This window comes from Schistocerca cancellata, chromosome 2 (assembly GCF_023864275.1).
Source record: "Schistocerca cancellata isolate TAMUIC-IGC-003103 chromosome 2, iqSchCanc2.1, whole genome shotgun sequence".
NCBI classification, from domain to species: domain Eukaryota; kingdom Metazoa; phylum Arthropoda; class Insecta; order Orthoptera; family Acrididae; genus Schistocerca; species Schistocerca cancellata.
In genome coordinates, this window is record NC_064627.1 from 1,129,277,003 (window position 1) to 1,129,300,019 (window position 23,017).

The 23,017-nt window shown below is 42.5% G+C and overlaps 1 protein-coding gene across 1 annotated transcript in view; it reads right to left on the minus strand.

The window, feature by feature from the left end:
* The window catches only part of LOC126161269 (brain-specific angiogenesis inhibitor 1-associated protein 2), a 667,893-nt gene that overhangs the window by 79,850 nt on the left and 565,026 nt on the right, over positions 1-23,017 (minus strand). The window contains exons 7-9 of the mRNA XM_049917008.1: positions 17,397-17,591; positions 8,034-8,241; positions 1,550-1,684 (exon numbers count right to left, since the gene is read on the minus strand). Coding sequence (XP_049772965.1) covers positions 1,550-1,684; positions 8,034-8,241; positions 17,397-17,591 — 538 coding nt within the window. The remainder of the gene's footprint in view (positions 1-1,549; positions 1,685-8,033; positions 8,242-17,396; positions 17,592-23,017) is intronic.

Genomic DNA, 23,017 nt, shown 5'->3' on the forward strand with positions numbered 1-23,017 from the left:
TTGTACATTCCAGCCTTCGTCACCGATGAATAGCAGTCAGAATGGATGCTCGAACCAGGTGCCTGCTGCGCAGGTCCATACGCTGCAACGTTCACTGAATGGTCGTTGAGGAGACACTGTTCGTGGCCTCGTGGTTCATCCGGGCGGTCAGTTGCTGTCCGTCTGTACACATTTCCGCAGCCGTCGTTCACCCCGTCATCTACGGCCTGCGGTGAACCAGAACTGGCTCGGCAAGCAGTTTGGATAGCGCCATTTTGCCGTGCATGGTATGCTTTAGCCACGGCGGCACGCGACCAGTTTACAAACTTAGCCATTTTGGAAATGCTTCCACCCGTGTCCCGAAAGCCAATGATCATCCCTTTTGGAAGTCAGATAAATCGCCCCTTTTCCGCCTCATGGGGAGTCTCCATTGTCCCACGGATACGCTTCGTGTACCCTTCACTGATAGTGTTGCCAATTACCCTCTTTGAGTGGTTTTAGCACAATCCTATTTAGCTACAATATAGCAGGTCAGCAACTGGAAGCAGTTAATTCCATAAATTATCTGGGAGTGATTTAAAATGGAATGATCATATAAAGTTGATCGTCGGTTAAGCAGATGCCAGACTGAGATTCATTGGAAGAATCCTAAGGAAATGCAATCCGAAAACAAAGGAAGTAGGTTACAGTACACTTGTTCACCCACTGCTTCAATATTGCTCATCAGTGTGGGATTCGTAACAAATAGGGTTGATAGAAGAGATAGACAAGATCCAACGGAGAGCAGCGCGCTTCGTTACAGGATTGATCATTTAATAATCGCGAAAGCGTTACGGAGATGATAGATAAACTCCAGTGGAAGACTCTGCAGGAGTGAACGGGCTTTTGTTGAAGTTTAGAGAACATACCTTCACCCAGGATTCAAGCAGTATATCGCTCCCTGCTACGTATATCCCGCGAAGAGACCATGAGGATAAAATCAGAGATATTAGAGCCCACACAGAGGCATACCGACAATTCTCCTCCCCACGAACAATACGAGACTGGAATAGAAGGGAGAACCGATATAGGTACTTAAGGTCCCCTCGGCCACACACCGTCAGGTGGCTTGCGGAGTATGGATGTAGATGTAGATGAAGTGGGACATAGACGGTTGTCAGATCAATGCGACTGGACTGTGTATTTGAATAGTTTTGAAATGCAGTTGTGGAAAAAAAATGTTGAAAGTGAAATAGACTGGCAGAATGATGAATGAAGAAGTACTCCAAAGAAAAGGAGCGGAGAGAAAAGTAATGGAAATGAGGCAGGAAAACGGCTGCGACATATACTACAAAGATATTGCTAGTGACAAACAATTAGTGACGGTGTAGGATGAGATGGACAGGAAGAAGGACTGCCGAATGACACAAAAGCATACGAAATTAGCAGCAGATTGAGGAAGAAGTACAAGATAGAGGAAAGTGGAAAGCATTAGCCGGTGACTCTCTATATTGCAAGACAGATAATACCTAAGGAGAAAATTTAGTATATTTATTTACCGTCTGTTGGTGGGACTGTGGTGCACACTCACCTATGAGGGCGATGAGGTCGCCCTCCAGGAAGCTGAGCTGGTTGTCGCCGCTGGAGAGGTAGGCGTACAGCGCCCGCGCCAGCTGGTTGTCCCACCCAGACGCCACCGCCATAGACTTGGGTCGCGGCTCCGGCTCTGTGCATAAAAAGGTAGTCGCTGTACCACCACATTATGTCTCTGCATCCAAATCCACATCTACGCATGTCGGAGTGTGATGGAGGGTGCTTCGTGCACCACCGCTATTACTCTTCTTTCCTTTTCCATTCACGAATGGCGAATGGCTCATCAGCTTCGTGGGTGACTGACAGATTAGAAATCCGTAGGTCCAGCGTTCGATATATAGTGGGTCTCATGTTGATTTTTTCTGTGACTTATCGCCTATTTCATCATCAATATCGTCATCATTACTACTTACAGTCACGGGTTAGGCTCGAGGTACCTGTTCCAGCTTCAGCCACGTAGCTCCATTGTTTCACAGGCCGACCTACGGCTTTACCGCTCTGCGTAACTATTGCAAAGCTTTCCCAAATACTAGCTGTTACCCATATCTGCACTAGGGCATCAGTAAAATGAAATGAAATGTGCGGTTGGTCTTATTGGCTGGGAGACGCTGTTCGAGATGTTCCGCATGCAAATGCAAGTCTCTTTATTTGACGGCACTTCTACGACTTGCGAGTCGATATGTTAACATGATGATGACAACAACACACACACGGAGTCCCGAATGGAGTACGACCAGGCCAGGAATGGAATCCGGGGCCCTGCGAGCGAGGGTCAGAAATGCTAACCACAAGAGCACGAGATACCAGTAGTTTTGTTGTTATGACTGATCATGACGATATTAAAATAAGACGTTAAACAGAAGAAAGTACCGGTATATAACTTGTAGTTCAGTGCAGCAAAGTCGGCTGTCCCAACATGTCTTACCCGCGACTGTGTCCATGTATCAACCTCACTGAAAGCCTCCCAAATTGTAAGTGTAAACGCACGATATTTCTGTGTTTGTCGTACAGCTTTTAAACGGAGACGACCTAATGTGTCATCAAGGGTTTCAGAAGCTACAAGGATGGCATGACGCTCAGCAGTTAAAATGGCTACGGGCATGTGACTGATATTAGCATGGAAGTATGAATTAAAGACGGTGAGGGTTTTATAAGGACTGTATTCATTACAGAGAATCATATTAATATAGAACATATCAAACAATTAGGCATTTTCGCAGATACGATAAATTTAGAAATACAAAGAGTAAACAGCTTTTTCAGAAAGTAATTATTGTTCCATACTTCACGTTATATTCTTCAAATCAATAATATCTCGTACTACACAATTTCTAAATTAGCCTGTGTTCTTCTTCGGCGTTCGAGCTACCTATAAGCCAAATTCCATTAAAATTGATTCAGCGGTTTAGTGGTGAAAACATAACATGCAGAGTTCCTTACTGCTATGGATATGTCTTGTTGCATTCCGTTTACACCTATATTCTGCTTTGCATCCTTTAACTGATCTTTTGGATTTCATTTCTGGCTTAACTACCCGACTTGTGTCACAGAATTCCACATGTGTTTCTTTGCTTGTCTTTTGTTTAATGTTTTTTATTGTTTCACAGAAATCATTAAATTTTATTGTCGTATTCTTTGTATCTTTATTATAATCAAAACAAGTGTATCAGCTCAGGCAGTTAAAGTGAGGTTTTTTTTTTATTATTTCCTTTACTATCGCTATTTCTGAACGCATATGTAGCTTTCCTCGGGATATCATTACCTTTGCGTTTTCTACAGATGTTTTGAAGTTATAATTTTGAGCATCTAGTTTTAATTCTCACTTACCATATACCACAGCCTCTATCTGAAATACTCTTCTTACATCTTCCTTATTATTGTTTCTTCACTAATTTTTCATGGTGTTGATATAATGATGAAGGTTTAAATAACAAGTTATCATTAGATTAGTTATATTGTGCAAGAAACCGAAAATCTGTTTGGCGGTTTTCAACTGAGCGAAGGATGCCATTTTAGGTTCTGTGGGCTTTTCAGTCAGTTTTGGGACAACGGCGGTGTCCGATATTACCAAACAAACGATGTGTGCCAACCTTTGCGCATGGCATTTACCTCACCTGCCTGATTTCTGAATTTTACCTTCTTTTCAATGCTGTTTTTTCTGCAAACTATGAGTGTTGGTTAAAGCAAAGTCAGTGAGAGGAAGACAGCTTTCTCAGTTTCATCGATTGTGTTACATCACATCCATTACAAAGGATTGGTTTGTCCATTATCATGCCGATTATCATTACTGTTATTGTTAACTTTTAACTACTACATCGTTAATTATTGCACTACATGTGAAATTAATTGAATTGCTTTTGGCTTAAGTAACTTAAACTAGTTCAAATCATCTTGAACTCAAGTAATTTGGAGGAGACACTCTCCCACCCGGTTGATTTCTAATTCAACAGCAGAATGGTAGTCGTAGACACATTATAATTTATCTGAAGGGAGCAACGATTCAGCTTTACAGCTTTGATCAGATAACGACGGGAAGGATACGCAATATCATCTATTACACGTCCTCTTCACCGCTGTTTCTTAACATCTGATCAAGACTGCGAATTCTACAAATTCTTCAAATCCGTTCTTCAGTATCATTATTTCTGTTTAAGATATATTTATTCATCATTATATTTATTTAACCATGATACAGAAGTTATCTGTGTATGAAACGCTGACATAATTGATAGATAGACGGAAGACCCTCTTTCGATCAGCTAAAGGCAGAAAATTGAACTAAAATCATATATTCACCCTCTTTTAAGTTGCCAAAGTCGACAACCAGTTCTACTAAACATGATGATGAATCCAAAAACCAACGTTAATTTCAATAACCGAGACGGTTACATTTTGATACCGTGCCTAAGGGATTTCTGAGATTGGAAAGCACACTTTCCTCCATTCTTCCAGTACGTGCATGAAGCATAACAATCAATTATGACACTGCTAAATGTATGTTTCTGGGTACCCCGTGTTGTACGTTATGTATTTCTTGCAGTTTTATTGGTCTATCTTCTGCTACGACTCTCTCTGTCCATCTCATCTGCCCCCTCTCTTTCCATCTCCTTTCCCTCCTTCGCTCTCTCTATCTGCTGCTTCCACCTTTCTCTGTCTTCTCCTTCTATTCCTTTTCTCTGTCCATTTCCTCCTCTCGCTCTCTCTGTCCAACTTCTCCTTCCCTCATACCTCCTGAATTATGTGTAGTAAAATGATATAATTTTGTAGACATATTCAGCAGCATACGTGGATAATGCGATTAGAGTTAGTACAAACGAAGCAATAAATGTAAACACCATGACATTATGCCTGATGTGACAGTTTTACTGCACGGAAAACAAAAATTAGTGATAAAGTTATTTCTTTCATCATTTTGTGCATGTTATGAGCTAGAAAATGTTTCTTAAATATTTGAAATTATGTGTATAGTTTGTTGTAGGGTCAATAACTGCCCTCGGTCTTAAACATAGGATTGAATAAAATGTGCGTATTCGCGCATCGTGGCCTTTACTTCTTTTTACCGCCATCCCTTTGACTGTTAAGTGATTCTTACTCTCACTGTGATTCTTTCCAGACAGTAAGTTTGGTTGTAATCGGTCCAGCGGTTTCGGTGCAGATGTGGGACATACATACACACACATGTTTTTGTAATACGTATGAATATACACTACTGGCCATTAAAATTGCTACGCCACGAATATGACGTGCTACAGACGCGAAATTTAACCGACAGGAAGAAGATACTGTGATATGCAAATCATTAGCTTTTCAGAGCATTTACAAAACGTTGGCGCCGGTGCCGACACCTACAACGCGCTGACATGAGGAAAGTTTTCAACCGATTTCTCATACACAAATAGCAGTTGACCGGCGTTGCCTGGTGAAACGTTGTTGTGATGCCTCGTGTAAGGAGGAGAAATATGTACCATAACGTTTCCGACTTTGATAAAGGTCGTATTGTACCCTATCGCGATTGCGGTTTATCGTATCGCGAGATTGTTGCTCACGTTGGTCGAGAGCCAATGACTGTTGAGCGGAATATGGAATCGGTGGGTTCAGGAGGGTAATACGGAACGCAGTGCTGGATCCCAACGGCCACGTATCACTAGCAGTCGAGATGACAGGCATCTTATCCGCATGGCTATAACGGATCGTGCAGCCACGTCTCGATCCCTGAGTCAACAGATAAGGACGTTTGCAAGATAACAACCATCTGCACGAACAGTTCGACGACGTTTGCAGCAGCATGGACTTCCAGCTCGGGGACCATGGCTGCGGTTACCCTGCGCCTTCGATGGTGGACTCAACGACGAACCTGGGTGTACGAATGGCAAAACGTCATTTTTTCGGATGAATCCAGGTTCTGTTTACAGCATCATGATTGTCGCAGCCGTGTTTGGCAACATCGCGGTGAATGCACACTGGAAGCGTGTCTTTGTCCGCAGCTCGTGGTTGTGCGGTAGCGTTCTCGCTTCCCGCGCCCGGGTTCCCGGGTTCGATTCCCGGCGGGGTCAGGGATTTTCTCTGCCTCGTGATGACTGGGTGTTGTGTGATGTCCTAAGGTTAGTTAGGTTTAAGTAGTTCTAAGTTCTAGGGGACTGTTGACCATAGATGTTAAGTCCCATAGTGCTCAGAGCCATTTGAACCATTTTTGAAGCGTGTCTTCGTCATCGCCATACTAGCGTATCACCCGGCGTGATGGTATGGGGAGCCATTGGTTACACGTCTCAGTCACCTCTTGTACGCTTTGATGGCACTTTGAACAGTGGACGTTACATTTCAGATGTGTTACGACCCGTGATTCTACCCTTCATTCGATCCCTGCGAAACTCTACATTTCAGCAGGATAATGCACGACCGCATGTTACAGGTCCTGTACGATCCTTTCTGGATACAGAAAATGTTCGACTGCTGCCCTGGCCAGCACATTCTGCAGAACTCTCACCAACTGAAAACATCTGGTCAATGGTAGCCGAGCAACTGGCTCGTCACAATACGCCAGTCACTACTCTTGATGAACTGTGGTATCGTGTTGAAGTTGCATGGGCAGCTGTACCTGTACACGCCATCCAAGCTCTGTTTGACTCAATGCCCAGGCGTATGAAGGCCGTTATTACGGCCAAAGATGGGCGTTATTGGTACTGATTTCTCAGGATGTGCGCACACAGACTGCATGAAAATGTAATCACATGTCAGATCTAGTATAATGTATTTGTCCAATGAATACCCGTTTATCATATGCATTCTTCTTGGTGTAGCGATTTTAATGGCCAATAGCGTATTTTTTTTCGTCATCCGATTTTTATGAAATATGGTGTATGCGGTGCCCTTAACTACGCCGAAGTTACCCGTTAAAACCCCATAAAAATCCGTTTGCCGGTTTTAGAGATTAGCGTGTTCAAAGACCAACAGACGAGACAGTTTTACAGGCTTATTATAACATTATATATATATATATATATATATATATATATATATATATATATATTGTAAGTAGGCTGTTTATGTTTTCTTTATGTAAGTAGGCTGTTTATGTTTTCTTATTGGCAACGTTACGTAGCACTCTATATGAAAATCACTGGCTGTGCTGTGTGCAGCCTGTGGCTAGTTTGCATTGTTGTCTGCCATTGTAGTGTTGGGCAGCGGCAGCTGGATGTGAACAGAGCGTAGTGTTGCGCAATTGGAGGTGAGCCGCCAGCAGTGGCGGATGTGAGGAGAGAGATGGCGGAGTTTTGAAATTACATATATTATGACTTTTGATGATATTAAGGTAAATACATTGTTTGTTCTCCATTAAAATCTTTCATTTGCTAACTATCCCTGTCAGTAGTTAGTGCCTTCCGTAGTTTGAATCTTTTATTTAGCTGGCAGTAGTGGCGCTCGCTGTATTGCAGTAGTTCCAGTAACGAAGATTTTTGTGAGGTAAGTGATTTGTGAAAGGTATAGATTAATGTTAGTCAGGGCCATTCTTTTGTAGGGAATTTTGAAAGTCAGATTGCGTTGCGCTAAAAATATTGTGTGTCAGTTTAAGCACGGTCATGTACAATTTTTCTGAGGGGACGTTTTAATATATATATATATATATATATATATATATATTATAACATCAGACTTATTATAACATCAATGGATCACAAATTTTGCATTGGAGGGCAGCGTGGAGGATAAAAATCGTAGAGGGAGACCAAGAGATGAATACACTAAGCAGATTCAGAAGGATGTAGGATGCAGTAGGTACTGGGAGATGGAGCTTGTACAGGATAGAGTAGCATGGAGAGCTGCATCAAACCAGTCTCAGGACTGAAGACCACATCAACGACTACATTATCAGTAGAGATATCAGCTACAGAGTTTTTTCTCATTTTTAACCACATCTTTCAGGAACGTGTAACTGTCTGTTTACAGATTATATTTACACCCTGCGACGGAGTCCACCGCCCTACCTTGCTCGAGCGAGTGCGTGGAGGCGGCCAGGTTGAAGTCGGACTTGGCCCTGGACAGCGGCTTCATGGGGCTGTGGTTGACCGCCTCGCCGATGGACCGCATGTCGAGGCACGACGCGTCCATCGACTTGGTCTTCCGCAGCTGTGACGTCAGGGACAGCCTGTCGTCCTCCATGCCTCCCGGACTGTCCTCTGGCCAGAAGCTCACCTGCGGTCAGTTTGGAACATTGAGTCTGAGTACATCCGGTGATTAATCCTTATTGTCGGACGTTGCAGAGCAGATGTGGAGGAGATAATTCCACTGAAGCGGTTTTAGTTTTGAAACTGATTAAATAACATAGGTTTCGACGAAATAAATATCGGGTGAACAGCCTAGTATGAGTGTGCATAGGACACAATATTTCGGCAATCGACTACGTTGCCATCATCAGTTGCGCTGATGTACAGTACATCTGCGCACCCGATGATGGCAACGTGGTGCATTGCCGAAATATTGTGTCCTATGCACACTCATACCAGGCTGTTCACCCGGGTTTATTTCGTCATAAAATACGCCTGGTGAATTTGAAGGATCACAACACAGGTTTCGACTATCCCGACAAGAAAGCACTAAAAATGGCTTCTGTGGTTATCTGAGCAAAACTTGTAAGTGTAATTCAAGAAGGGATCCTAAGGATAAATACCATAACATAATTGCTCCTCGAAAACCTTAATCTTGGGTCGCCACTGCTCTTAAATATATGACTAAATGATTGCTTAGTTACTATTACATAAGTGGATGTAACAACTTTTCAGACACATTCGAACAATATTTCATATTGTGGCAGAACTCTGAAATAGTTTATTATGTGAAGTGACTTTTCCTAAGAAAGTACTCGAGTGTATCACGTTTTTTGTACATCGTGTTGACTAATTTTATTTTCAGCTTCTGTCAACCAAGAAAGCGATCAATTCATTGCATCCACAACTACTTACAAATTACTTTTGAATACATTATGGGAGTGACAGTGATCAATGTGTTACAAATATTTACTATTAAAAGCAGTCACTACACTAGTGATTCTCCAGCAGAAAGAGGTTCCTACTAAATGGTCTGAAGATGACCACAATAGTGGTCGAAATCGGTCATCTTAATAAATAAATCGTGATCAAGACTGCTTTTAATAGTAAATGTTTGCTTACAATTTGTTAACACTTCATTACAATGTAGTGTCCAAATCGCAATTTTTCTGCATAACTTTCCCCAATATCTGGTTTCTCGAATAACTAGTATGGATGTGTGTTCATCATCAGATTCATCTTGTCGTTATTACCCGACACAAACTATTCCATCAAGTATGCGATACAGCTGACATACTCAAGGGATTTATGTGAATTCATTCGACTGAAACTCCAGAAGAAAAATATTCCTGCTGAAAATTCTCACAGCGATGCGAGTAATGTATCTTTCTGGAACTTTCCTCAATGTGCACTTCTGCTGTGACGGAATCAATATGTGCATCCTCGAAATCATGATCCATCTACTTTAATTACAAAACTATGCCCTTCTTCAAGATGTCGCAGAGGCCTGATACTGCTTCACAGCCGTAGATTTCGCTGCATCATTGTCATCGTCTCTGAAAGTCCTGAAGTATGACAGGACTTGTTGAATGGAATGAATAGCCTTCTGGACCACAGAGTACAGACAAAAATTAATCACGGTGATACAAATGAGTTGCAGAGTAGCGTAAATGAGATTTGTGATAAATTTAACATCAAAACTGGAAAGTATGCAGGAGATAAAGTGAGGGAGACGTTCGGAAGATATACGAAGGAGCCTAGCATTTGCTATGAGAGCATTACTCGCTGAAAGATCTCTATGACTATCAAATGTAGCCGTTAAGAGAGAAATTTCAGAGAATGTACGTTGCGGTAACAGCACTGAATGGCAGTGAATCATGGAGTATAGGAAGACCGAAAAGGAAGAGAAGCAAAGAATCTGAGATCCAGTGCTAAAGAAGGATACTAAAGATTAGTAGCAAATTTTTCGATCGTACACTGAAACTTATGACAGACATTTTCATGTCATGATCAGAGCTGAAAATTGTCGAATAAGATTTTGAAGATGGAATAATAGAAATATTTTAGGGGAAAGACTTTTAGTTACAAAAAATGAAATAATAAGAAATAAATAAAAATATAAAATATTAAAAAGGCGTTTTGTTTCAGCTGTGAAATAGGTGGACAAAACGCTCACCATTCTGTAGTTAAAGATGATGAATAAACGACAAATACAACTGAAAATATTGGTTGTTCTCTTGTAGTCCTGGAGTCCAGTGATAGGGAGTGGTTTCACCAGCCAGCAGTGTCGGAATGTGTTTCTGACCAGCGCTCTTAGTGTCGGCACAGGTTTCTCTGCCACATTCAGCTACTGCCAACAGCTTCATAATACACTCCTGGAAATGGAAAAAAGAACACATTGACACCGGTGTGTCAGACCCACCATACTTGCTCCGGACACTGCGAGAGGGCTGTACAAGCAATGATCACACGCACGGCACAGCGGACACACCAGGAACCGCGATGTTGGCCGTCGAATGGCGCTAGCTGCGCAGCATTTGTGCACCGCCGCCGTCAGTGTCAGCCAGTTTGCCGTGGCATACGGAGCTCCATCGCAGTCTTTAACACTGGTAGCATGCCGCGACAGCGTGGACGTGAACCGTATGTGCAGTTGACGGACTTTGAGCGAGGGCGTATAGTGGGCCGGGTGGACGTACCGCCGAATTGCTCAACACGTGGGGCGTGAGGTCTCCACAGTACATCGATGTTGTCGCCAGTGGTCGACGGAAGGTGCACGTGCCCGTCGACCTGGGACCGGACCGCAGCGACGCACGGATGCACGCCAAGACCGTAGGATCCTACGCAGTGCCGTAGGGGACCGCACCGCCACTTCCCAGCAAATTAGGGACACTGTTGCTCCTGGGGTATCGGCGAGGACCATTCGCAACCGTCTCCATGAAGCTGGGCTACGGTCCCGCACACCGTTAGGCCGTCTTCCGCTCACGCCCCAACATCGTGCAGCCCGCCTCCAGTGGTGTCGCGACAGGCATGAATGGAGGGACGAATGGAGACGTGTCGTCTTCAGCGATGAGAGTCGCTTCTGCCTTGGTGCCAGTGATGGTCGTATGCGTGTTTGGCGCCGTGCAGGTGAGCGCCACAATCAGGACTGCATACGACCGAGGCACACAGGGCCAACACCCGGCATCATGGTGTGGGGAGCGATCTCCTACACTGGCCGTACACCACTGGTGATCGTCGAGGGGACACTGAATAGTGCACGGTACATCCAAACCGTCATCGAACCCATCGTTCTACCATTCCTAGACCGGCAAGGGAACTTGCTGTTCCAACAGGACAATGCACGTCCGCATGTATCCCGTGCCACCCAACGTGCTCTAGAAGGTGTAAGTCAACTACCCTGGCCAGCAAGATCTCCGGATCTGTCCCCCATTGAGCATGTTTGGGACTGGATGAAGCGTCGTCTCACGCGGTCTGCACGTCCAGCACGAACGCTGGTCCAACTGAGGCGCCAGGTGGAAATGGCATGGCAAGCCGTTCCACAGGACTACATCCAGCATCTCTACGATCGTCTCCATGGGAGAATAGCAGCCTGCATTGCTGCGAAAGGTGGATATACACTGTACTAGTGTCGACATTGTGCATGCTCTGTTGCCTGTGTCTATGTGCCTGTGGTTCTGTCAGTGTGATCATGTGATGTATCTGATCCCAGGAATGTGTCAATAAAGTTTCCCCTTCCTGGGACAATGAATTCACGGTGTTCTTATTTCAATTTCCAGGAGTGTACAAGCGAAGATCAGCTGTAAATCGACGTTACTCTTACCAAGTAGTAGATTTCAGGATATTCTCGTACAGATGCAGCGGTCCCTATTCCCCGTGCAGAACGGATAGGGACCACTAACCTCTTGACTTTGATACGTGGATAAGGTGTCATTTTGAAACACCGACATGCTAAAGGCTACATGTCATGTACCTTTTCGTGTTTCGTTACTTTTGATAAATTTGTCAGGCAGCACTAAAGTGAGGACGAGTGTTCTGTGACGTCTTAATAGCGTTAACGATGACCGTTTCTTTATTTCAGTAACTATTATTTTCAAAATTCGCGTTTGGGCGAGCATGCAGTATCTATTAATTACAATAGGGTACATTGGTGTTATTTCTTCCACCTGCCGTGGAGGATGTTGGGAGCTATAATGAGAGTATGCCTACATGTTATTGGGTTTGATAACTACGGCAATTCGTGTATAGATTGAAAGGGTCCTGTAGTCCCCTTTCATTATCATTTTATTTGCTTTCCAGTGATACAGAACTCTCTGGCATGCGTGAGTGGAGGAATGTGGGTGTCTTTCATTTTGCTATACAGTGGTTTAGTCTGCTACCGAGAATCAGCGGTAGTCGTACACTATGGCCAAGCGTTGCACTTTTCAGGTAGGCAAAGAGGTTTGTTCCCCCTGTGTGAAAGTTACCGGTGTTAGGTAGGTGGCGGAAACCTCATCTCTGTTTTTCCCTGGAGTGTGTGGGATGGTCAGTCTGCTTCCAGCTAGGCTAGGGTCTGCAGCCGAAGTCTCTTCGAAGAAGATTGAGTTGACTTAACCGTGTGGCGCGTTGTCTCACAGCAAGAGGGGAGCTTTTAGCTTTTTGGTCTCGCGTTTCATCTTATATAGATTAATTTGCTGGGTCGAAGCAGGGAATGCGCGGCTTTGGCTGACTTTTAGTTTGAGTCCTAATGCAGACTTGATTTTGATCCGTAAGAAGAACGTAGCACAAAGGTGTTGCATATGTTGAAGCGTCTTCGGTTCAGTGTGAATGTTTGCGTGCCTGCAACTGCGTATGTGTGTGCATTCTAGTCTTTTCAGACTCTTGGCAATTTTTGCTTCATTGTGAATTATCTTTGTCTCATTACTAGTCTTTTCAGACTCTTGGCAATTTTTGCTTCTTTGTGAATTATCTTTGTCTCATTACTTTATGTCCGGTGAAAACCATCCACATGGATTAATATTAGAGTTTGTTGGCCCTCTGGCATTATCCGTTGTCTATTCAAATGTGTCCTCTGTAAAATGTTAACTGATCGCGACTGCGTGGTTTTGTTGTTGTTGTGGTCTTCAGTCCTGAGACTGGTTTGATGCAGCTCCCCATGCTACTCTATCCTGTGCAAGCTTCTTCATCTCCCAGTATCTACTGCAACCTACATCCTTCTGAATCTGCCTAGTGTATTCATCTCTTGGTCTCCCTCTACGATTTTTACCCTCCACACTGCCCTCCAATGCTAAATTTGTGATCCCTTGATGCCTTAGAACATGTCCTACCAACCGATCCCTTCTTATAGTCAAGCTGTGCCACAAACTCCTCTTCCCTCCAATTCTATTCACTACCTCTTCGTTTGTTATGTGATCTACCCATCTAATCTTCAGCATTTTTCTGTAGCACCACATTTCGAAAGCTTCTATTCTCTTCTTGTCCAAACTATTTATCGTCCATGTTTCACTTCCATACATGGCTACACTCCATACAAATACTTTCAGAAACGACTTCCTGACACTTAAATCTATACTCGATGTTAACAAATTCCTCTTCTCCAGAAACGCTTTCCTTGCCATTGCCAGTCTACATTTTATATCTTCTCTACTTCGACCATGATCAGTATTTTGCTCCCCAAATAGCAAAACTCCTTTACTACTTTAAGTGTCTCATTTCCTAATCTAATTCCCTCAGCATCACCCGACTTAATTTGACTACATTCCATTATCCTCGTTTTGCTTTTGTTGATGTTCATCTTATATCCTCCTTTCAAGACACTGTCCATTCCATTCAACAGCTCTTCCAAGTCCTTTGCTGTCTCTGACAGAATTACAATATCATCGGCGAACCTCAAAGTTTTTACTTCTTCTCCATGAATTTTAATACCAACTCCGAATTTTTCTTTTGTTTCCTTTACTGCTTGCTCAATATACAGATTGAATAACATCGGGGAGAGGCTACAACCCTGTCTTACTCCTTTCCCAACCACTGCTTCCCTTTCATGCCCCTCGACTCTTATAACTGCCATCTGGTTTCTGTACAAACTGTAAATAGCCTTTCGCTCCCTGTATTTTACCCCTGCCACCTGTTATGTTACTGAAATTTCGCCACGGCAGGTAGAAAGTGTGTCTCAGCGAACCACGTGGGCACACGAGTCTGCTGTGGAACGTGTAGGGTTTTACAAGCGATTGTACTTAGTTACCAGGCAACAGCAGTTCTATAGATGCATTACTTCAATGTTTTAAGGAATAAATAATTTTGCCTCCAGTGTTATCCAGTGTATCGATGTTACGTCTCCGTTAAATACGCTATTTAGCTTGTAGTTTTCCTTGTTAGCCCATCCATAGAGTTTTCATGTGCACAGGTCCAATAAATAGTGTCCTTTTTTTTATTTAAAACAAATGCTCTAGAATAGATCTTGTTTTCAGAAATGTTGCTGCAAGCTGCACTTATGCACTGTTTTCGCGCACTCTTCACTTTATTCGATATTTGATTCACGGGAACAATGCCTGGATCATATTAATAATTACATCCCAGTCTTTATCAGTGACTTTACTATTAATGTTCTTTTGTTAGTTTTTATTATGAATACATTAAGTAATTTTCCGAATCAGCGTCACCTCTTATTTGTCGTGTGGCTAGATTTGGTGACGACCCAATTTTTTACGTTGATTTAAATGTCAGATAGCAATTACTTATTCAAAGTGCGCGTGGCTCTTTTAGCTATCAGGATACATTCAAAGTGCGCTTCACGCTTCTTACACATAGCAACATTATATTCACGCTACTTACTAGGTGAGTAAATAAAAATGATTGAAACTCAGGCAATAACAGCCGAAATTGACTATGTCCCTAGCATTTACTAATTAATGACTCAGCGCTAGACCTAGTTTTGTTGTCAGTATAGCTGGCTGATACTCACCTGGTTATTATTAACTGTATCCATCATTTAAGTGAAATGCAGAGACTAAGTCTGTTATCAGCAACTTACGTAATCAAGGTCACTCGTTTTCTATGTAACCGGGCAGTGCACGCCAGCTGAATCATTCCACTGTGAGCTCTATCTGCAACAGCGTTGAAGCACTATGCCTCGTTGACGTGTGTATCGTCACCGCCGCCACCCCATGCCAGTTTACAAACACATAATCTGCCTGGAATATAAACATGGAGGAAATGGCGGTTTGTTTATATGAAGAACAAAAGTATTCTTTTTTTTACTTGCCTCCGTATTTGATGCAGATAACAGGTATTGGATTAGAAGAAACATGAAGTGGTATGAAAACCGTGTGAGACTGCTAAAGAAGGGTTGGTTTATGTAGGCTGCTAATACAGTAAGACGTCCGAAGATGAACTACCAAACACAAAATGTAAGGGAAGAAAAAGAAAAACTCGGAAGTAGATGATCAAAAAATCAGCGACGATGTCTCACAAGGTTGGATTCGAATAGAAAAGACAACGAAAGCCTTATAAAGAAAGAAATAGATTGAACTTGTGAGACAGGCCTGTGATAGATGATGTTCTGAAAGCATTTCTCCAACTTATAGCAGAACTCAGATGGAAACCCAGTTCTAAGCAAAGAAGGGAAAGCAGAAAGGTGGAAGGAGTATATAGAGGGTCTATACAAGGGCGATGTACTTGAGGACGATATTATGGAAATGGGAGAGGATGTAGATGAAGATGAAATGGGAGATATGATACTGCGTGAAGAGTTTGACAGAGCACTGAAAGACCTGAGTCGGAACAAGGCCCCCGGAGTAGGCAACATTCCATTGGAACTACTGACGGCCTTGGGAGAGCCAGTCCTGTCAAAACTCTACCATCTGGTGAGCAAGATGTATGAGACAGGCGAAATACCCTCAGACTTCAAGAGGAATATAATAATTCCAATCCCAAAGAAAGCAGATGTTGACAGATGTGAAAATTACCGAACAATCGGTTTAATAAGCCACAGCTGCAAAATACTAACACGAATTCTTTACAGACGAATGGAAAAACTAGCAGAAGCCGACCTCGGGGAAGATCCGTTTGGATTCCGTAGAAACACTGGAACACGTGAGGCAATACTGATCTTACGACTTATCTTAGAAGAAAGATTAAGGAAAGGCAAACCTACGTTTCTAGCATTTGTAGACTTAGAGAAAGCTTTTGAAAATGTTGACTGGAATACTCTCATTCAAATTCTAAAGCTGGCAGTGGTAAAATACAGGGAGTGAAAGGCTATTTACAATTTGTACAGAAACCAGATGGCAGTTATAAGAGTCGAGGGACATGAATGGGAAGCAGTGGTTGGGAAGGGAGTAAGACAGGGTTGTAGCCTCTCCCCGATGTTATTCAATCTGCATATTGAGCAAGCAGTAAAGGAAACAAAAGAAAAATTCGGAGTAGGTATAAAAATCCATGGAGAAGAAATAAAAACTTTGAGGTTCGCCGATGACATTGTAATTCTGTCAGAGACAGCAAAGGACTTGGAAGAGCAGTTGAACGGAATGGATGGTGTCTTGAAGGGAGGATATAAGATGAACATCAACAAAAGCAAAACGAGGATAATGGAATGTAGTCGAATTAAGTCGGGTGATGCTGAGGGAATTAGATTAGGAAATGAGACACTTAAAGTAGTAAAGGAATTTTGCTATTTGGAGAGCAAAATAACTGATGATGGTCGAAGTAGAGAGGATATAAAATGTCGACTGGCAATGGCAAGGAAAGCGTTTCTGAAGAAGAGAAATTTGTTAACATCGAGTATAGATTTAAGTGTCAGGAAGTCATTTCTGAAAGTATTTGTATGGTGTGTAGCCATGTATGGAAGTGAAACATGGACGGTAAATAGTTTGGACAAGAAGAGAATAGAAGCTTTCGAAATGTGGTGCTACAGAAGAATGCTGAAGATTAGATGGGTAGATCACATAACTAATGAGGAAATATTGAATAGGATTGGGGAGAAGGGACGTCTGTGGCACAACTTGACCAGAAGAAGGGATCGGAAGGTAGGACATGTTCTGAGGCATCAAGGGATCACCAATTTAGTATTGGAGTGCAGCGTGGAGGGTAAAAATCGTAGAGGGAGACCAAGAGATGAATACACTAAGCAAATTCAGAGGGATGTATGTTTCAGTAGGTACTGGGTGGTGAAGGAGCTTGCACAGGGTATGGTAGCATGGAGAGCTACATCAAACCAGTCTCAGGACTGAAGACCACAACGACAACATCATAGCAGTGCTCCGGCTTTGATGCCTCCGACGTCGAGTGGTCCTCACCTGAACCGCCTACCCCTACGCACATGGCACTCACCTGGCGGAGCCTGGCGGTGAGGACGGCCTCGACGCCCTCCGGCAGCGCCTCCCTGGAGTGCGCCACGTCCTGCCACGAGTCCAGGCGCTCCTCCAGCGCCTGCTTGCCCTGCGTGTGGTGCAGCAGGTAGTGCTTCGCCAGCGAGCACTGGCGCTCCAGCACGAACCCGTAGCGCCTCCGCTCCTGCGTCATCGCCTGCAACACGTGCACCTTGTTTTCAGTGAGGTTAAATCACGCAGCACGGAACACAAAGGCATTGCGGTCACGTAACGTTGCTGAGCTAAAGATGTCTGCGTGCCACAATTTGCCGTCACCTTACTTGTTGCTATGATCTTCAGTCGGAAGGCGAATTTTGCTGTAGCTGTTCACGCTAGTCTATCCTGTGCAAGCCTCTTCATCTCTTCACAACTTACAGCCAACCGACTTTACTTACTGCAGCTAAGTCTATGTCTCGTTTCGCAATTTTATGCCCCACCCCCTCGCCCGTTCTCCCACCTCTTTTTTGAAACTGACGATTCTTTGATGTCTCAGAATATGTGCCATTAACTGATCTCTTCTTCTAATAAAATTTTCCCATAAATTTAGACTTCTTGATATAAATCGCTCAAATGGCTCTAAGCACTACGGGACTTAACATCTGAGGTCTTCAGTCCCTTAGAACTACGTAAACCTAACTAACCCAAGGACAGAACACACATCCATGCCCGAGGCAGGATTCGAAACTGTGACCATAGCAGCCGCGTGGTTCCGGACTGAAAGGCCTAGAACCGCTCGGCCACAGCGGCCGGCCTCTTGATATAAATAGTCTAGATGGCTGTAGTAGGTAACGTTGAAGACCAAATCCAAAAACACTTTTCTGAAACATTCTTCTGACCACGTGGAGGGAGTGTGGCGGGCAGACAAGAAATTCTACGCACAGTTTACTGTACCAGATTTCGCCTCCTGATATCCTAATTAATTCCTCCAATATTGGTTAGTAAATTTCAGATACTTTCCACTGTCCATATCTTACTTTTATTTATATACATTTTATAGTACATTTCCAAGACATTGCCCATAATTGTAATCCAATCTTTCAATTCCTTTGCTGTCTCTCACAGAATCACGTCATCGGCAGATCTCATCGTATTACTTTCTTCTCTCTGAACATCAATTCCTTTTCAATGATTCTTCTTGGCTTCCCTTACCACGTGTTCTACTTACAGACTGGATATCATGGAGGATAAGTTACGACTTATTTCATTCACTTCTCAACCAGTCTGTCTGTTTCGTGCCTTTCGAATCATCCCTACAGTCTCATTTCTCCGAAGGGTGTGCACAATCCTTCACTCCTTGTATTTTTTTCGAGATAACTAGTAACTTCAAATAGGCAATGCAGATATCATTGCGAAATCTTCTTATAAATCTCCAAATGCTATAAATGTAGGATCGCGATCCTTCAACCTGTCCTCTAAGACAAATCGTAGAGTCAGTATTACCTCACGAATTCATACATTTCTCCGGAATCCAACTGATTCTCGTCACGATTAGCTTCTGCATGTCCTACTATGGTATATGTAATTTGTGTTATTGGTTTCCATTTTTTATTAAGTCGGAAGTGTCTGTCAGAACCTGCCTTCTTTTGAATTGAGATTATTACACTCCCCTTGAAGCCCGAGGATATTTCACCTGTCTCATCAAGACTAGATGTCGGTTCAATCAGTTTTGTCATAACTGGTTAACCACCTATCTTAGTAATTACTTGGAGAAGTCGTCCATTCAAAATCTTTTGTTGCGACTGAGGTCTTCTAGCGTTGTGTCAAACTCGTGTCGTAGTATAGCATTCCCCATCCCATATTCATCAACTTCCTCTTCCCTTTCAGTAATACTGTAATTAATTTTACTTCTTTTCTATAGTCCCTCTCTACTCTCTTCTACCTTTCAGCCTTCTCTTCCTAGTTTAATACTAGCTTTCCATCTAAGCTACTGATGTGTATACACCTCAGTGTATTTTCTTCAAATAACTCTTCTTTGTTATTGTAAAGCATTTTACTACACTAGCCATTCCTGCTTTACCACTTTTCATTTATTGTTTATGCCAGTTTTAGGAGTTTATGTTCTAATAATGATACTTATACCTTTAAAACATAAACCAACTATCCAGTGCAAATATATATGAAAATGAAGTTCTGATTTACGATTGCATAAATAATTTGTAGAAAATGTCACAAAGACGAAGAACGTGTTCGTTTCCAGGCCTCAACATAATTTTTTTTACAGATGAGCATTCACAGTACCTTTAAAGTACATAGAAAAGGAAACAATAGGAATTTTATTACTTTAATGAAACGCCGTCTGGTTATGAAGATTCGTGTGGCTGTTACGAAAATGATTCATATCATTTGATAACATTTACCTTTAATGTAATTAAGTGCTCTATGAGAGGAATAATAATTTCCACAGTTAAAGAAATGAATGACAAACTGAAATTGATTGTTCATTATTAAAGTTAACTTAAGCTCTGATTGAAAACGTTTTATATTAAGCATAACAGTTACTTCTGTTGATATCAATTGACAGATATAAATAACTGTATTTAGTAACTTTATTTAAAATGCCACTACGCCTTTCGAAGTATATTACTACTTCATCGGGTGATTTTATTGAAATTTAAAGTAACAAAGATTTTCTGGTAACCAATGTGATGTTAATCCAGCGGTCACGGGATTACGCATACAACCGTCTATGTTATGCCGATTTTAAATGAAACTATGTGATGATACAAATGTAATCCTCCGAAACGCTTACAGGGAATAGTGAGTGACTGGTTATAATTACTCGCATGTCTCAATTACATTGACATCTGAAGGCGACGAACGGTTCTAAAACATAATTAAAAAATTCTTACGCATCAATCTTCTCCGCTGCTGCTCAGCTACGCGTTAAACATAAACTAGCCATGTACATAAACATCTTCACTCGCTATGTTTTCTTAGTTACTTCACTCTTCCTGTAGGCAGTTTAAATTTTTCCTGTGAGTATTTCTTTCTTCAGTTTGTCAGTTTATTAACTCATTTATATCGATTTCGCATTTTTACATATGTTGTTGACTTTATTACAACGTTACTTATACAGAGTGAGCCCGAAGTTACACAACCCGAAATTTAAAAAATTCAAACCTTTATTAATACATTCAAAATTTATTCACTTGCAATAGGTATTTTCTCACTATACATGCTGGAAATATCCTTCATATGCTCCTACACATATCTCAACACGTTTCTTGATGTTAGCTGCTACTTTTTGGATGGTCGCTGTACTTATCCAGGTTGTTTCGTTATCGATGTTGTGCTTCAGTTGGTCGATTGTGTGACGGTTGTTCTCATAGACATCGTTCTTCAGATGTCTCCAAACAGAAAAGTGCGTGCGGAGATAAACCTAGGGTTGTTGGCGGCATTGGTCACCTAAATGATGTGTTCCCCATAGAACTCAAACAACATTATCATTCTGCTATTCACCCTCACCACTGTTGCACCAAACTACTGCATTCAACAGTGTAGTTCGGCAGGCTCTAGCAACTCTAAGTATTGCATGATAATGCTTTGGTAACGTTCAGCTCTTCCCAATTCCGAAAAAACTAGGGCCTACTATTCATTTGCTCGAAACTGCACACCAACTTCAACCCTCTGTGAGTGCACTGGGGTCTCATAGAAAGTGAAAGGGTTTTCTGAGCTCCAAACTCTGTCGTCCTGCCATAGGTGAAACCTTGCTTTATCAGAGTAGAAAACATAGTCCTACACCGAAACACTGCTTCGAATAAAACGCAAATAAAATTGATAGTAAAGTAGTCGTTTTCCACTGTTCTCGAAGTTCATACAACGTGAATGCATTACGGACGGAGTTTGTCCTTTGTGGTTGTACAAAGACTCCCATAAGACATTCCAGTTTGCTGACACCGTTTTCGTGGCGACTTTCTTGGTTAAAGTAGCAAAGATGCGTGGATATTTTCCAGTAGGGCATAACTTAACGCCGAAAGTCAGCCGGAACGTCCACATACATTCGCCCTACTAGCTTCTCTGAGACAAGCGACTATCATCGATTTGATAGGCAACCTTGTTCCAGGAAAAGTTACCCCAGAGTCTTCTCGACATTTTTGCAGTCTGAGGTAACTTTCAAGGTTGAATACATGTTCAGACTGAGAAAAACACAGCTAATTCTACACTGAATCAAAACAGTGGGCAAGTGTTTGCATATCATTTGCTGTGCGTCTCTCACAATGTCATCCGTTGTCGACAGAAACATTACCGCCGGTAATCAACTCAGTTTCCTAAAACACAGAGCTGAAAGTCTACAGCCATCATCTGACTGGGGTCGCCAAACGATGATTTCATCAGAGGAGTCCAAAGGAAAACTATACGAAGGCTGAATAATGTCATGCTGAGAACGTAAAGGGAGCAATCTATGTTTTACTTAGGAAAAATCTTTCAATAGTCAACATCGCATAAAATAGTCTTCATCGTTCACAATCGGTTTCGACACTTGTAACTGTCATCTTCAGGTCTCTAAGATAAAGCGTAATGTATCTTCCATCAAAATTCATGAAAAAATATTTGAGAAAGGAAATTTTATTTCACGTTACAAATACAGAAATGGAAGCTGTACATTTACATATCGTCAAAAAATTTTGTTATAAAACATGTTCCACTGTGAATTAGTATCTCATGCCATGTTGTCATTATGGAGGATAAAGTGCAGCAAATTATACACAGGTCTGTCAAAAATAAAACCATTTACAGTTAAGAAGCATGTTGTGCACGTGCGTGCTTTGGCATACATACACTATGTGATCAACAATATCCGGACACCCCCAAAAACAAATGTTTTTCATATTAGGTGCATTGTGCTGCCACCTACTGCCAGGTACTCGATATTGGCGACCTCAGTAGTCAGACATCGTGAGAAAGCAGAATGGGGCGCTCCGCGGAACTCAAGGAGTTCGAATGTGGTCAAGTGATTGGGTGTCACTTGCGTCATACGTCTGTTAGCGAGATTTGTACACTCCTAAACATCCTCAGGTCCACTGGATCCTATGTTACAGTGAAGTGGAGACGTTAAAGGACACGTACAGTACCAAAGGCCGACCTCGCCTATTGACTGACATAGACCGCAGACGGTTGAAGAGGATAGTAAAGTGTAATAGGCAGACGCCTATCCAGATCATCACACAGGAATTCCAGACTCCATCAGAATCCACTGCAAGTACCATAGTAGTTAGGCGGGAAGTGAGAAAACCTGGTCGAGCAGCTGCTCATAAGCCACACATCACGGTACATGCCAAACGACTCCTCGCTTGGTAGAAGGAGGGTAAACATTGAGCGACTGAACAGTGGAAAAACGTTGTATGGAGTGACGAATCACGGTACACAATGTGGAGACCCGATGGCAGGGTGTGGGTATGGCGAATGCCCGGTGAACGTCGTCTGCCAGCATGTGTAGTGCCAACAGCAAAATTCATAGGCGGTGGTGTTATGGTGTGGTAGTGCTTTTCACGAAGGAGGCTTGCACCCCTTGTTGATTCGCGTCGCACTATCACAGCACAGGCCTACATTCATGTTTTAAGCACCTTCTTGCTTCCCATTGTT